Genomic DNA, 16,892 nt, shown 5'->3' with positions numbered 1-16,892 from the left:
GGCATTTTGGATTTTTAGGGGAAAGAATAGGAGAAAGGGACGGTACAACCTGAGATGCAAACATAAAAGACCAATTATGTCATCAAAAAAAAAAATCTCATTCCGCATTTGATATTCATTTAAGGCCGATTATTCGGATTACGCCGAGAAATTTCATTTTAAAAGGTAAAATGCTTTCTATAAAAAATATTGAAACATATATCCCTATTTTGTGTTGATCTTTAATTTTTGTCCCTCATGACAAACAATTTTTTTGTGGGGTATAAATTTGTCTATTCGCATCATCATATTCCACACTTATGCCCCATGTCCTTAAAAAAATTATATCCCGCTAATGTAAACATATTTGAAGGGCAAACCGTGCTATTTCTTCACTCTATTTTCAAGAATTGAATTGGAGACTTCTATCGACACTGAGGTAGGTAGTGTTCCGGCATAATCTTTGATGTGTCTTTTTCTCTAATAAAATAAATAAACATCCACATCATCTTTAATGCCAGAAGAAAATAAAAAAAATACAAAAATAAAGAGAGAAAGCAATTGTACAATCTGAGATGCAAAAGCCAATGTGACAGCACTAATCATTATAGCCTTTGATTTTTATTTGTTTATCTTGCTTTTTTCTTTAATCCGTTTTAAAAAGATTATTTTCTTGACAACTCCTCTATTTCTAACAACTACAATCTACTCCTAACAACTACAGGATTAAAAAAGTCTTTTTTTATTTTTAAAAATAAAATATGATAAAAAATACACTTTAAGTATCATTTTTTTTATAAGTTTCCTACATGAACTATCTCTCAAAACACATCTGAATTTTGTATTTTTTACCTGAACTCACAAATTATTTATTAAAACATACTTCAACTAGTATCTTGACGGTGCTAGAAACTCGCAAAAAATGATACTTCAGATGTGATTTTGATCATTATCGCTTAATTTTTTTAATTTTCCAATTAATTGCTTTAACTATCCCATTTGAAACCATTTATAAACAAACAAAAAAAGAGAATCTACACCACACACCATCAGATACGTGTGTTTTAATAAATAATTGGTGATAGTTTAAGTAGGAAACACAAATATCTGATACTTCAAACAAAAAAAATCACAAAAAAATAATACCTATGGTGTTTTTTATCATTATCTTCTTAAATTTTTATTAAATTAAAATCAGACAAATAAATTAAAACGGAGGGACTAACATGTTTTTCTTACCAACCACGGACTCTCATCATTCATCATACGTAGGGCCAAATGTTTACTAAACACTCTTTTTTAACACCAAAAACAAAACAAAACAAAACAAAACAAAAAGTACTACTCCTACTACTATTCTTTTTCTTCTTTTATTGCATTTCTGCTCTGTACATTTCTCAGTTTTTCTTGCTACTACTAGAACTTCCCAAAATAGCATATTCTGGAGAGTTTTAGTCTAAAACTGAAAATGGGGTCTAAGTAGAAGGTTGTAATTTGTTTTAAAATCTAATCTTTAGTGAAAAATCATTAACCCCAAAAAAGAATACTTAAAAAAAAAAAAACTTTCTTTTTCTTTTCTCTTTCATTTTTACCATTTTAGATTCTAGGGGTTTTTTATTGGGAACTGAAAAAAGGTTGTAATTGTTTAAAAATATAATCTTTAACCCCAAACAAGAAATACTTAAAAAAAAAAACTTTCTTTTTCCTTTTTCTTGCATTTTTGCTGTGTGCATTTCTCAGTTTTTCTTGCTACTGGAATTTCCAAAAATAGCATTTTCTTGAAGTTTTAGTGGAAACTGAAAATGGGGTCTAAGTAGAACTGTTTGGTGAACAAAAAAAGGTTGTATTTGTTTAAAAATCTAATTTTTAGTGAAAATTCATTAACCCCAAAAAGAAATACTTTCAAAAACACTTTCTTTTTCCTTTTTCTTGCATTTTTGTTGTGTGCATTTCTCAGTTTTTCTTGCTACTGGAATTTCCAAAAATAGCTTTTTCTGGAAGTTTTAGGGGAAACTGAAAATGGGGTCTAACTAGAAGTGTTGGGTGAGCACAAAAAGGTTATGATAGTTAAAAAAAATAAAATCTAATCTTTAGTGAAAAATAATTAACCCCAAATAGAAATACTTTTAAAAAATACATTCTTTTTCTTTTTTTCTTGGATTTCTGCTCTGTAGATTTCTCAGTTTTTTCTAATTATTGTAAGTTTGGAAAGTTGCATATTTGTGTTTAGAGTTAAAAATAGAGTCTAAGTAGTGTCTGTGGGGTTGTTTAAAAATCTAATCTTTTTTACTTTTTATGTGATTTTGTTAAAATGTGAATGTATTGTTAAAGTGGAGCTTAGATTCCATGGGTTCTTGCCAGAGTGTTGAAGAAGATATAGCAGGACAAAGACCAGGGAGTAAGCAATTTTTTTTTTTAAATTTATTTGTGTTAAATAATTTTTTTTTATTAGTTTTGTGATTTTGATAATTGGAAACTGTTTAATGTGCTAGATTAAAACTATTTTTTTGGGGTCCATGGCATATGGTATGTTTAATATCTGGTATGTTTTGCCTGTGATGCTACTTAGAGCCTGTTTGGATGGGCTTATGCGTATAAGCTGTAAGCTAAAAAAAAAAAAAGTTGGTAGTCTAACTTATTTTTTTTGGCTTATAAGCTGCTTTAGATAAGCTAAGTCAAATTGGCCCAATTATTTTTTTGAGCTTATTTTAAGCACAAAATGACTTTAAGCTGGCCAGCCAAACACTCAAAAAAGCTGAAAACAGCTTATAAGCAACTTATAAGCCAATCCAAACGGGCTCTTAATGAAATTTTTGAAGTGAAGTTAGGGTTCGTTTGACAAATAATGTTGGGATTAGTTATCCTGGTATTATTTTCGATATACTGTTTGGTATGTTGTATTAGAAATAACATGCATTGCCTAATTTTTGAGAAGTTGTTTGTTTACAAAAATACCTTCCACCCTATTTAGCCTAAAATGCCTAAAATTTCCCCTCAGGGCTATTTTAGTCAATTTCTCTGTTTTATCTTATCCCAGGATTATTATTCCAACCCTCTGATGGGTATGAGTTATCCCGGTACTATTTTTAATGCTGGGATAACTTATCCCAGAATTAGCAACCAAACAAGTGATAAGGTGGTACCAAATTTTTATCTCAAGACTTTTTTTGCTTATACTTCATACCAAACGTTCCCTTAGCGTTACTGGTATTAGCAGTGCTGGTAATGCACTATGATAAAGTTATTGATCTAATCTATTTTTTTAACCTTAATTACCTTGAGCATTTAGTTTCATTATTTTTTGAGTTATTAAATTTGATACTGATCATAAAGTCTATAACTATGGATAAAGATTCAAGTTTTTACTGAATGATAACCATGTGATCTACAATTTAATCTATGGGTTTACGTGAACCTAGTACCTTTGTCCAAACTTGTATATGTATTAAGAAATCTACTAAATATCTATAAGTGTTTCGCTGTAGGAAACCATAAACTTCAAATCCTTCATCCGCCTTTTGAATTATTACCACTGGCTTTTACTTATAGTGATCTTACATGCTAGGCATTTAGGCAATGCATATTCTATGACAGTGTGACAAATTCTACAGCTTTTGAAATGTATGATCTCCAAAAGTAACATGTTAAAACAAGCCTATCATTGCTTTGCATAGGGAGAATCAAACTTTAAGGTCCGTTTGGCCATGGGAATTATTCTTTTTTTTCCGGAATAAATTTTTCACTTTATTTCAGAAGTAGGGTTTGGTTATAAAATTTCGAAATTCGACTTGAAGTTGGAAGTCAAATTTGGAAAAGTGCTCTCTTCTGTCCTTTGCAAAAAGTATAACCAAACACAACTCCATCTTCAACTCCAACTTCATAATTTCCAAATAAAGTGAAAAATATGTATGAGCAACAGCCCATTTAATATGCTAACAGAACAAAATTAATTTTATCTTGTAATTCTTCGACTCGCAGTTGTCCGTGGAGTGGGTTCATATCCTACCAAGAGAAATCCTTTAATTCAACCGAAGTTAAATACACCCGAGGGACATGACTCTAGACGAAGAAGCAGCATTATGGTAATACCTGAAACTGTCGAGGACTTGCAGCAGAATCCAGGGATTAGTGATCTTGATATCTTCAAGTATGAAGAAATGAAATTGGCTAGCCAGCACTTTCGACCGGCTCAGGTTTTGGGAGAAGGTGGGTTTGGCATTGTCTACAAAGGAGTTATAGATGAACATGTCAGGCCGGGATACGAGACTACTTATGTTGCCATTAAGGAGCTTGATCCAGAAGGTCTTCAGGGTGATAGAGAGTGGCTGGTAGGTGGTTCGATTTCTTGTTTGTTTAACAGCCTTGATCATTTTCTTGCTCTAGTTTGTATTTTTATGTGAAATTTATACATGGTACTCCCTCCGACCCAATTTATGTGAAGGTGTTTGACTGGGTACGGAGTTTAAGAAAGAAAGGAAGACTTTTAAAACTTGTGGTCTAAAATTAGCCATAGATGTTTGTGTGACTATAAATCATCTCATTAAGGGTAAAATGAGAAATTTGAAGTTGAAATGTTACTAAATATAGAACGGTGTCATTCTTTTTGGACTGACTAAAAAGGAAAGAGTGTCACATAAATTGAGACAGAGGGATTATGTTGTTTTGAATAATGTCATTAGATTCTTTGATTATTGTTTTTTTTTTTTTACATGCACCGGTATAGTTTAGTATGTACTTGGAAAGAGTTACCTGCCACCCTCTCTTTTTCTTGTGCCATCTTCCCTCCAACCAACCGTGCCCCAAAAGCATGTGATGAAGGAAAGATGGAAGAAAAAAGAGAAGCAATTGTGCCGTTGTGAAGGACACATAATGCCTGATTTATGCCAAAAACAATATAGATTCACCAACTTTTGGGGAGATTCATGACATTTCATTTTGAAGCATAAGACTTACTTGATTGAGCCTGCACCCTTCCATTTTGCTATGATTTACATTTTCAAATCTTTCAAAAGTTTTTGGCCTTAAATTGTGCTGTCTGATGGAAAGTAATAATGTAAATACTTTCGGAAAGCTATCCTGTGAACGTCAGTCCAGTCATTTATATTAGTAAGCTATCCTGTGAATTGCATATTTCGAAAATTCTGTTTAGAGAACTTGATGTCAAGGAATGAGCTTTCCACTACTTCAAAGGCTTTTCTTTTCTGCTCTCTACACTGTTCACATTAGAGCATGATTGTAACAGCTCACGGGCTACTGGTGATTGAACTCGAAAGGAGGTTTGATGTGAAGTTGCCTTAGGCTAATTACACATCAGAATGAGAGGGAAAAAGTAAGGGCCTTAAATGGCGATTCAGGAATTCAACTGTTGAATTCAGCACAAAATGCTGAGGCCCGAAAGGTTGGGTTGGAGCAGATAATACCTTGGCAGTTGGGCCAGAGCCGTTAGAACTGGTATCAAAGCCGCTACCTCTGGCACGGTGGTGGGGCAAATATCATGAGGACATTGAATCCCTAAAAAGTGGAGTGTGAGTGTAACAACTGTAGACCACAAAAGGAGGTTTGCTGTAGAACCTGCTTTAGCCAATTCTACATTGGAATGAGAGGAGAAAGTCAGGGGCCATAAAGAGCGAGTTAGGAATTCAACTGTTGAAACGCCTTTTGGATTAAAGCCCTCGGGACAAAACCTATGGCCCCAACAGTTGGTCCAGAATGAATAATATCTTATTAGTTGGGCTTGGTTAAAATGATGGTTTCTTTTCTCCAAAAACTTTCCCGTTTCTTCACTTGCCAATGACCTTAAACGATTTGTGTAACTACTCTATGTAGTAAATTTCAAGATTCTTTAGTGAATTATACAGGCTGGTCAACTTTTTCGTTTTCCTTTTCCATATGAAGTCATTAATGTTGAAATTATTTGCATAGAAAATGTCAAATTACTGGTAGTCAATGGAAACTTGAGTGGGAGATATCATCACTTCATGTCAACCGGATTTCATTTGAGTGGTAAGCATGCTTCTGGAAACTATGGAAGAGAGTGTACGTAAAGGAAGTTATTGACGGGTGTACATTTTCTGAACCAGATTTTTATGAAAAAGTGTGTCATTTGACCAGATTTGCCAAAATACATGTTACTTCAAATTTTATGTCGCTATTAAAGTTTGCCGTGAATATGGTAGGGAAATTGCAAAACTCTTTTTTTACCTTCTTTTTTTATTCAGGCGGAGATGAACTATTTGGGGCAGCTTCGACATCCAAATCTAGTGAAGCTGATCGGATATTGCTGTGAGGATGACCATAGACTATTGGTTTATGAGTATATGGAATCTGGCAGCCTTGAGAAGCACCTTTTTCCAAGTGAGTACTTTATATGAACGCGAGTCCGTGCTGGTAATGGTGGAAATAATCTCGATGCGCGTAAAAGGGAATGAAACAAATACTTATCTCATTGATGTCTTGTACTTTAGGAATGTGTGCTACTCTAACATGGTCAAGGAGAATGAAAATTGCTTTGGATGCTGCAAGAGGGCTTGCTTTTCTTCATGGAGCAGAAATGCCAGTAATATATAGGGACTTCAAGACCTCGAACATTTTGTTAGATGCGGTGAGTTTTTGTTTCGCTGATGCATTTTCTTCTTCTTTTAAGTGCTCCATGTGGATGTGGTCATGTCAAAACAATATACTACTTGCACATCTTCTGTATAGTTATTATTATGATTATAGTTCTTCACGAGTTTCATTCAGCTACCCTATAAACAAGCTTCTGTTTGTCTATGAGAAAGATGTGGGCAAATATCAATGGGGTTTTCAACGTCTGACTTTGTTTAAATTTGGATCTGCAGGATTTTAATGCAAAGCTTTCTGACTTTGGACTCGCAAAAGATGGGCCAATGGGAAGTCAGACCCATGTATCGACTCGTGTTATGGGTACTTTTGGTTATGCCGCTCCAGAATACGTCATGACTGGTAAGTCTAGTAGTACCTTGTGACCAAATATTACACTAACAGGTCCTTTGGTAGGAGGTATTAGAGAAAATAATACCGGTATTAGCTTTGGTACTATTATTTAAACCCTTGTTTGGTAGTGTTTTCAACCTATGTATGAGTACCTAGTTATACACCCTATTCAATACTATTCTTATACTTAGTAAATCATGTCATTAGCAGTACCAGTATTATACCTATTCTAATACACCCTATTCAATACTACTCCTGTTCTGATACACCTTATTCATTAATACAACAAGCCAAAGAGTAGATAAAAAATAATGTCAGCATAACCAATCCTCGCATTACTAATGCACCCTATTTAGTAGAATTCTTATTCACCCTATCAAATGACCCCTAAGTTAGCTTTGTTGTTTCAGTAGGTACAGACGTAGATTGTAATTGCAGACAAACAAAAAGGATGGTCAGTCCCATTTTTTGGCCAATTCATCTTCAACCTTATTGCGCTTTTTCCTATCTTAAGAAAATCCACATTTGCCATCCATCTAATAACAAGAATCGCCTATGAAGTACCATAAAGCCAAAGTTTTAATGCCTTTTGAATAATCACTCTTCATATTTGCATATGGCTTGTGATTCTTCGGTTTATTGTTGTTTCCTCTTATTTAGCAATCACCGTCGCTCATTAACACAGTGAATTAAGATGCAAAATTGAATTATTCAGGACATTTAACAGCCAGAAGTGACGTATATGCTTTTGGGGTTGTTTTGCTTGAGATGCTCATCGGAAGGAAAGCAATCGACAAGACTAGACCTAGCCGGGAATACAACCTTGTAGAGTGGGCACGTCCGCTTTTGCATCATAATAAGAAGCTCTTTAAGATACTCGACCCAAGACTCGAAGGGCAATATTCCTCTAAAACTGTTGTAAAAGTTGCCATTCTTGCCTATCAATGCCTCAGTCAGAACCCTAAAGGAAGGCCTGTCATGAGTCAAGTGGTTGAAATTCTTGAAGCCCTTCAACCACAAAGCCTATGACAAGAAGGAATTTGTATTTGTATTACATATTTACTGTAATTTTGGAAGACACAATGTCCTTCTGTATCTATTTTGGTTTCTTGTTTATTTAGGAATTAGTTTAGTAATGAGACACTGATCATTGATGTCAAATAGATTGGCATTGTTATAACTTTTAAGTCTTTGGAGATCTTTATTTCTTGAATGAAGTCTCATAGGGGAACCTACAAAGTTGTTTTGTGAAATTCTATTCTTTAGCCTGTGTTGATTTTCTTCCTCTTCCTTTTTGTGTTTTTGGGGGGGGGGGGGGGGGGGGGTTGGTGGGTGGTGGGGTTTTTAAAGATAGTGGTGTCTGGCCTAACTTATGCATAGCTCAACTATTTTACGAGTAAACGTACTGAGTAACTGTTTCAATCAAGACTTTAAACAGATGGTAAGAACCTTAGTTGATGTTGATATGATGGAGTAGTTATTCAGATATTTGAGATGCGCACGCTGGCCAGGCAAGTGTGTAATGTAATTATTTTTGGGATGGAAAAAGCTCTTGTTTGGCTTTTACCTATCGCTTGGTTAATGGAATTAGGATCCACTACTCACGGAATAAAATTTGCATTACATTTATCTCATAATTGGTTATGATTTCATATAGGACGGCAGACAAAAATCTTAGATTATAATCGTGAGATTATCAATCTCTGAGTAACTCTATTTGGAACCAAACTACCCTTAAAAGTTACAAACTTATGGGCAAGAGAAGTTTTTTCATGTTTGGTTGATCAGAATATTAGGAAAAATATTCTGTAAGAAAACAAGCTGCTTAAAAATTATTTTCTTGATGAAAGTAGGGAATTCCATAATGATTATCTTCCTCCTCCCTCCGCATCCCCAACCCCACTCCCACTCCCAACATCCTCACTTCCAGCACCTTCGGTCCTCGACCCCCCACCCCCCCACCAACACACACTCCCAACTCACCCCACACCTCATCCTCCGTCACGTAGTGTTTATCTAAATTATAATGCTCTTGTGAGACAGTATTTCTGTCTAATTATCAAACATAAAAAATGAGTAAGAAAACTACTTAGTATTTTATAACAAGAAATTTTCGTGAATTTTTTTTCTTTGTAACAGACAAACCCTAGAACTATCTCCGGTAGGGATCTAGTAGCTCAATTGGTTGGCTACCTGAACTTTCATCTTGTTAGTGAGGTTTCGAATCCTCACATTGTAATCCCCTTTCCCATTTCCCCTTCTCCCACCCCACTATGTAATAAAACAAAATAAAAAATAAAAAGAAGAACCATCGCCAAAAGCTTTCCAACATTGTAAGATATGATACAACTTCAATTGGCAATGACGAGCACTTGAGCAATTGCTACAACGTTTTAAGGAAAAGCAAAGTTGCTGCTTCAATCCTTATATCTTCTTTTATTATTATTATTATTATTATTATTATTATACCAAAAAAGAGGACACAAAAGAGTATCTTTACGAAGCAATTTTTGTAAAATCAATTTTGTCTAGAAGGGCCAAAAATGAAGAAATAATTATAATGGGTTGTAGTGCTTATCCATAATCGTTGATTTAATTCTATTATCTTCGACAACTCAAGTTATTGTATTATGATACCCAATTCTCTTGGCACACTACCATCACATCAAAGATTTATAATTGAGGCTTAACAAACCTTATCAAAGCTAAGACAATTATTAGATGGATTGAAACAAAATGAATATTGATACATGCTTCAAATCACTTTTTGTGTACCAAAAAAGAAAAAGCAACCTTTTTTTGCTTTCTTTTGAATTTTTATGCGGCGTCACACACTTACTTAAAATGAACGAAATACTAGTGAATAAGTCGAATAAATTCTTATGAAACCAAAAAAATATCAGACGAACCTTTACTTAAATAAACATGGTGAGTATTGCCTATCAAAAAATTATAAACACCTAAAAGAAAAACAATTGAAGAAAAGGTAAAAAGAAGTGGACGGTACGGTTATGTTATGTCAATTGGTCAAGTCATCATCTAAAACTGGTCACAAACCATCAAAATAGTTCACTGCTTTTTATCATAGGTTAATTAATTAATTAGCTGCATATGCTCCAATGTATCATAATATGGGAATAGTATACCGCTCCTACACTCCAAATTATCATAATATGGGAATAGTAGTATACTACTCCTACTTGACAATTCGGTGGACATTGATAGACACATTTAACTTAAAAAACAATAATAGTATTTAACTGCTCTTGCTTTAGGACTACGCAACTTTTGGTTTTCAATATTTTTGGGGGGATTCATGTGGAGGGATCCATTTGGACAATATTTGGTTAAAATAGAAAAGAAAAAAAAAACATGTGAAAGAATATTTGGGAGCTAAATTGTGTTTGGACATAAATTTTAAATTGAAAAAGAAGTTAATTTTTTTAATGAATAATATTATTTTACTTGAAATACTGTTCAAATAAAATTTTCTACATCAGATTCTTTATTTAATAGACAAAATTGTAAGGCACATATTGATTAGCAAAATAAATTGAAACAATGAAAACCATGCCATATTACCTGTATAACTGAACATCTATATATGCAGTATTTTCTTTTGGCCAAACCCATCGACAGCTCTTTGCGGGTGTCAAGATTTTTTAATTGAACACCTCAACTAAATCTTGTTTCATTTAAACACTTGAGCCAGGGCTTGAGTGTGTCATTTAGACACTTTTCACTGACTCAGTCAAATATGTAAAGAGTGTGTAATACACTGGCTGATGACGTGGAAAAGTTGCCAATTAACTAATTACATGTGACATTTGTGTTCGAATAGTTAAAAATGAATTATGAGAAAAAGAAATTTTCAGCAAAAATAAAAATAAATTATTTTCTAAACAAATTCCACATATTTTTTCGCCAAAATGATAGGTTTGCCGATTTTTTTTTTAAATTTTCAGATCTGTTTTCTTTTTTAGGCTGAAATTTTAGAATTATTTTTCTTTTTAAAGGTTGAAATTTTCGGATCTGTTTTTCTTTTTTTAGGTTGAAATTTTCAAAAAGGGGAAGGGGTTGGTGGGATAGAAGATGAGGTGAGGATGGGGGCAGAGGGGTCGCCGGAGAAGAAGGGGGTGAGTGATTTTTTTTTGTTGACTTTTTAAAACCTAAATTCATTCTTGAAATTGATTTTATACAATGTTCGTAGGGAATGGTGGCCGTTCATTTTTTTCCCGGTGGAGCAAGATAGCAATGGTAGAACTTTTGTTAATGGTATAATATTAAGTTGAAGAAGAAAGAGAAAAAGAATAAAGATGCAAAAGGAGGAAATATAAAGAACTAAAAAAAAAAAAAACTGTTTTTTTAGCCCTCCCATGTCCCTGTTTTGCGTAAAAATCACACAACTTGTCAAGTCATCAAAAAATGTCTAAATGACATAGTCGGGCCTTATTTTAGGTGTCTAAATGGAACATGGTTTAGTTGAGATGTCTAAGTGAAAAATCTTAACAATCACAAGGGGTTATCATGAATTCGACCTTTTTTATAAGAGGCACTGACATTTAAAGAAGTAAACTTATGAACAAATAAAATCACATCTTATGAACAAATAAAATCATGTATAACATGGATTATACCGGTACTAATTTTTATACCACGTTTGGTATAAGGTATAGATTTATCCCGGGATTATTTTATACCTTGTACCAAACGTGGTATAAAAATTAGTGCTGGAATAACTCAACTTATACCTTCTTAACCCACTTATACTGGTATTATTTTATACCATCTTTCAGATGGTATAAAATAATACCAACAGATGGTATAAATTAGTCCCGGGATTGTAATCCCGGGACTATTTTGACCTCAAACCAAACGACCACTAATATTATAAACTCTTCTAAAGTTATTGAGTATTAGAATGAAATCAGTACAAATGAAGTAAAATAGATATTGGGAATTCGAATAACTGCTTCGAATTAACTTGAAATTGAGACGTAGCAATTATTATTTTTGCGTTAAATTGTCAATACTTGGGAGACAATTTGACACCACGCAATCATATCAATTTAGGAAATTAAAACATCTCTTTCTGTATCCAACTAACTTTACACATTTTTTTCTTCACATGAAACAATATATTTTAGCTGACGGTAAATATAGTATTATGATATTCTTGGTGCTAAATCATTGACGGCCCCTCAGACTTCGACAAATGATGTTTGCGGTGATTATTGCATGTCAAAAATTGAAAAAGCGCTTATTATATACTACGTGTACGGTGTAACACCTAGGTTAAAAAAAAATGAAAACATTTAAGTTTCACCAAAAACAACAAAATAAATAGAGCTATTTAATTTTCGCCTACCATATATAATTGTTCTACTTATATATTAATTGCCGGATTACACCAATATCCCACAGGTGAAAGTCGGATGAAGGTGGTTGGAGTCCGAGTCATAATCGAACATGACGCTTGCTTAATTAATTTACTGTTGACAAATATTATTAGTGTTGAATGTGATTGATTATGGTACTGAAATTTCCGCCAAGCAAAGAGTAAGGAATTTTGTTCAATTTCACTTCTCCAACATGCTACTACGTATAATTATTTAATTTTTAGATTATTAATTCATGTTGAATGTAGATATTTACATCGTCTTAAGTGAGTAAATTGAAAAAAAATAGAGTTTTATGCCGAATTTGTGCATCCATTATTAGAGATGTTTCTTAATTTGATGGAAAGAATTGTAGATGATGTAGTCCCTCTAATTTTTTATAATTCCTTTCTTCAAACAAAAATAATGCTAGTAGAAATAATTTGGTTATTTATATAAATCTAGGAACCTTATCCATTTATTCACCCATTCCAGACTCCAAGTGGGGCTTTTAGTTGGTAATTGGTGCTTGATAATGAGAGTATTTTACCAACAAGAAGCTAGTGTTGCTAATATTTTGCAAAAAAAAAAAAAAAAAAAAAAGGAAAAGAAAAAGAAAACCTTAGTTTCTAGTTGGTACTTGGTAGTTAAGACTCAGCAACAAGAAAGCACCTGTTAACTTAAAATATTTCTTATCTGTGATCTAAGTTTATAAACTCTTTTAGTTTAATCATTAACTCACTGACCTGACTAAGCTAGACTTGTGCTGTGTACGGCGGTATTAAAGGATAAAACACTCTCTATCAAGTGTTTTTCTTTTATTCTAAGCTCAGATCGAGACTTCTAATTAAGAATAGCGAAATTGTATTCATCTCACTACGTCTCTTGCTATTTAAATTTATATATTTAGATGTTAAATTAAAGGAGAGATTTATGCCGAATTTGTGCATCTATTATTAGGGATCTTTTCTAATTTGATGGAAATAATTGTAGATGATGTAATCCCTCGTTTAACATTTTATCATTCCTTTCTTCAAACAAAAATAATCCTAGTAGGAAGAAATTGGGTTATATATCTAAATCCAGGAACCTTATCCATTTGCTCATCCATGTTAGATTCAAAGGGGACTTTTAGTTGGTAGTTGGTGCTTGATAATGTGAGTATTTTACCAATAAGAAGTTAGTGTTGTTAATATTTTGTAAAAGGAAAAGAAATCTTAGTTGTTGGTTGGTACTAAATGGTAGTTAAGACTTAGCAACATGAAAACACCTGTCAACTTAAAATATTTCTTGTTTGTGGTCTAAATCTAAACTCTTTTAGTATAATCATCCGATTTTTGATATTTATTGACTCGATTAATTTGGACCTGTGTCATATTGGTGGTATTAAAGGATAAAATGCACCCTACCAAGTATTTTTTCAATTCCAAACTCAAATCGAGACTTTCTAATTAAGCGTAGCGGAATTACATTCATCTCACTGCATCCCTTGCTGTTTAAATTTATAAATTTAGATAGAATACGAGTGTTGTGAACAGTATACGTAATAACGTGCGAATAGCCAAAAACGTAAGGCTTAAAGAAGTGTCAATTTGTTAGACGATAATGTATTTGATCGATAAAACAGTCAACTTAAAATTGGGAAGAATTGCTAAATTCCATAGCATGTGGTATGCAATCAAAGTGAGGTAGTTTTCTCTTCTCAGCTCATAGATTTTCTTATTTTCGCTACTTGAAAATGACGACACATAGTTTCAACGTACAATTGGTTCATGTACTTCGACCCAGTAGAAATTATATTGTTTATATATAAAAAAGTCATTATGCTATCGATATAATAGAACATGTACTATATCAAGTTACTTATCTTATAATTTAGCTTACCAAACATTTATTAGGGTAATTTTACGGATTGTTAGTCATTTTACTTTTATCATTGTTGAGATAACTATTTGTAACGAGAACAGCTCAACTAATTTACTTACGTATCACATGAAGTTATTAAACAACTTTTTTCTAACATAAAAACTCACTCAATTTTGCTGAAATACCATGGAAATAACATTATGTCGATCTAGTTCCATTATATATCCGTTGTTTCCTTCCGATGATTGTTTTTTTTTGAAATTTGAAAAGTTGAATAATATTGTTGTTACAAAAAAAAAAACAGTTATGTGACTTCGCGACACTTAGGTAAAGTTGAGCGATAATCCATAGGAAAGTGTGGAAGTCCAATATTAGGCTTTTTAGTAGGTAGCCTAGTGTTCTCCTTATTAGTAATATTAGTTAGTAATCGACGTATTTTCTTTTATTCAATGTGTATTACTACTTGTTACTTTATTTGCTTCGTATCTTGCTATTTTACTGTCATATTTTTACTTGATACCATGCTTCAAATTCTTTTCTTTTCTTCCAAGCTGAGGATCTATCAGAAACAGTTTCTCTTCCCCACAAAGGTAGAGATAAGGTCTGCGTACAACTTACCTTACTCATCTGCGTACAACTTACCTTACCCAAACCTATGTGTGTGATTAGTGATTACACTGGGTATGTTGATGTTGTTGTTGCTTATTATATAAAATTTGTAATTTTATTTACGTTCTAATAATATAAGTATTTTATTATCTTATCAATGCATATATGATATAACTTTGACTCGATAAATTATTGTAGAGCTTTGAAGATCACATAATAATACATTATCTTCACAAAACATTATAAAGTCCAGACAACTTTCCGAGAATCATGCCAAAACATAGTAGTATTACGACAATAGGGATAAACATACATTGGAAGAGGGTCACTTTCAGGAGTATTAACAGTGTTTATTTTTAGTTTCTTTAGTAAGTCATTTTTTACATTTCTATACCTATAATTTGACTCCAACTAAAAAGTGAGAAAATTTGGACTTATTGTTTTCTCATTGGCTATTTCTCCTTTATTAGGTTTTGATAGGGACTCGATATGAAGCTACTTCCTAACTTTTTTGTTTTCCATCTGATGTAATTTGATATTTATTTTTTGACCTCGATTAATTCAGATTCTCATCGCGTAAAGGAGAAGACGACCTGTACTTTTTTTTTTCTTTTTTTTTTTTAACATCATTTTCAGGATTCTAACTTGAAATTTCTAGCTCAAAATGAAGGGATCATATTCATCCATCACGGTCCTTGGTAGGGGTACTTCCACCTACCTTACACCAAGCCATTAGTTTCAAATAAAATATTAGCCAGATAGTCTTTCGACCTTAGTGTAATGTGATTATGCAATTTAATTATAATTTGAGTATGAATGTATGATAGAAAGATCAATAAGTATGATGAAATTTATAAGAGATCATAGTTTGAATTCAACCCTGAGGCAAAAAGAATAATGTGATTTCTTTTCATCTTTCTTGTTTTGGTGGATAAAGTTATTCCAAAGTTTGAAAGAATACATGATTCTTCAACCATGTTGCTGTTTTCAGCAAATGAAGCCGTAACTATAGTGGGTAATTCAGTTTCTTTTTGGACCAAATTTAGAAATAATTACATAAAAAGATCCTCTAGAAAATCGAATATCAAATAAACACAGTACAATAATATACTACAGTATCCTAAAACAATATTAGTACGTGTCACAGCAGTAGATCTTCAGTTCAATTCATTGGCATTTTTTTATGTACATAATAAAATAATTAAAATGTGGAAGAATCAAATGATGAGCACAAAATATATAAAACCAGATCAAGAAAAATTTGAATATTTATACTATAGTGATCGTTTGGTAGGTAGCTAAAATTATCTCGGGATTATAATCTCGATACTAATTTATCTTATCTCTTGGGATAAAAAGGGATATTTCATCTTTTAAATTGAAATGCATTTTATACTTTATTATTTGATATAAAGTATAAGTTTATCTCAAAATAAATTTATACTTTTTATTAAATATGATATAAAAAATTAGTATCAAAATATTTCAGCTTATACTATGTATCAAATGGCATATGAAAATTGGATAAAGTGTCCATTTATTAAACAGGATTAGTGTCAAATACAGAAGGGAAGAAAAGTGGTTTTGGTTGAAAACCGAGAAGTACTATAAACCAGCAGCTGCCAACTGGAATAAATATATCATATAATTACGTGGTTACAAAATATAATACTCCATCCATTTTAATTTATGTGAATTCATTTAACTGAGCATAATATTTAAAAAGGGGTAAAAACTTTTAAAATTTATAGTTCAAAATAAGTCTTGAATATATATGTGGCTGTAAATCATTTTGTAAAGTGAATTTGTTTCCAAATTAGGAAAGAAGTCATTCATTTTGACACGGACTAAAAAAATAGGTTTACATAAATTGAAACAGAGGGAGTATTATAAGAATAAAATAAAAAATCAAATTAATTTTCTTAGAATAACAACAATATACCCAATGTAATCCCATAAGTGGATAGAGTGTATATAAACCTTACCCCTACCTTGACACGTAGGGAGGCTGTTCCGATAGATTCTCAAGGCAAGAAAAAATATTTCCCAGCAGATCGGACAAAAAAATAGCAAAAGTAAAGACATCATGATAAAATACTATAAAAA

The 16,892-nt window shown here is 32.5% G+C and overlaps 1 protein-coding gene across 1 annotated transcript; it reads left to right on the top strand.

The window, feature by feature from the left end:
• The first annotated feature begins 1,295 nt into the window (after positions 1 to 1,295).
• LOC132636944 (probable serine/threonine-protein kinase PBL17) lies at positions 1,296 to 8,201 on the top strand. Its single transcript, XM_060354043.1, has 6 exons — positions 1,296 to 2,377; positions 3,958 to 4,307; positions 6,198 to 6,333; positions 6,444 to 6,580; positions 6,819 to 6,942; positions 7,649 to 8,201. Exons 1-6 carry the CDS (start codon positions 2,326 to 2,328, stop codon positions 7,960 to 7,962), a joined length of 1,113 nt encoding a protein of 370 aa, XP_060210026.1. The 5' UTR covers positions 1,296 to 2,325; the 3' UTR covers positions 7,963 to 8,201.
• Positions 8,202 to 16,892: the final 8,691 nt, after the last annotated feature.

The sequence above is a fragment of the Lycium barbarum genome, chromosome 4, assembly GCF_019175385.1.
Source record: "Lycium barbarum isolate Lr01 chromosome 4, ASM1917538v2, whole genome shotgun sequence".
NCBI classification, from domain to species: Eukaryota; Viridiplantae; Streptophyta; class Magnoliopsida; order Solanales; family Solanaceae; genus Lycium; species Lycium barbarum.
The sequence above is the reverse complement of the archived record's forward strand: the minus strand, read 5'-3'. Positions and strand labels throughout refer to the sequence as shown.

Excerpts from the sequence above, each read along its gene's own strand:
- LOC132636944 (XM_060354043.1), top strand. The coding sequence starts at position 2,326 with ATGGGTTCTTGCCAGAGTGTTGAAGAAGATATAGCAGGACAAAGACCA. Across the intron at positions 6,334-6,443 it reads TGAGAAGCACCTTTTTCCAA|GAATGTGTGCTACTCTAACA; the intron begins GTGAGTACTTTA and ends CTTGTACTTTAG. Across the intron at positions 6,581-6,818 it reads CGAACATTTTGTTAGATGCG|GATTTTAATGCAAAGCTTTC; the intron begins GTGAGTTTTTGT and ends TTGGATCTGCAG.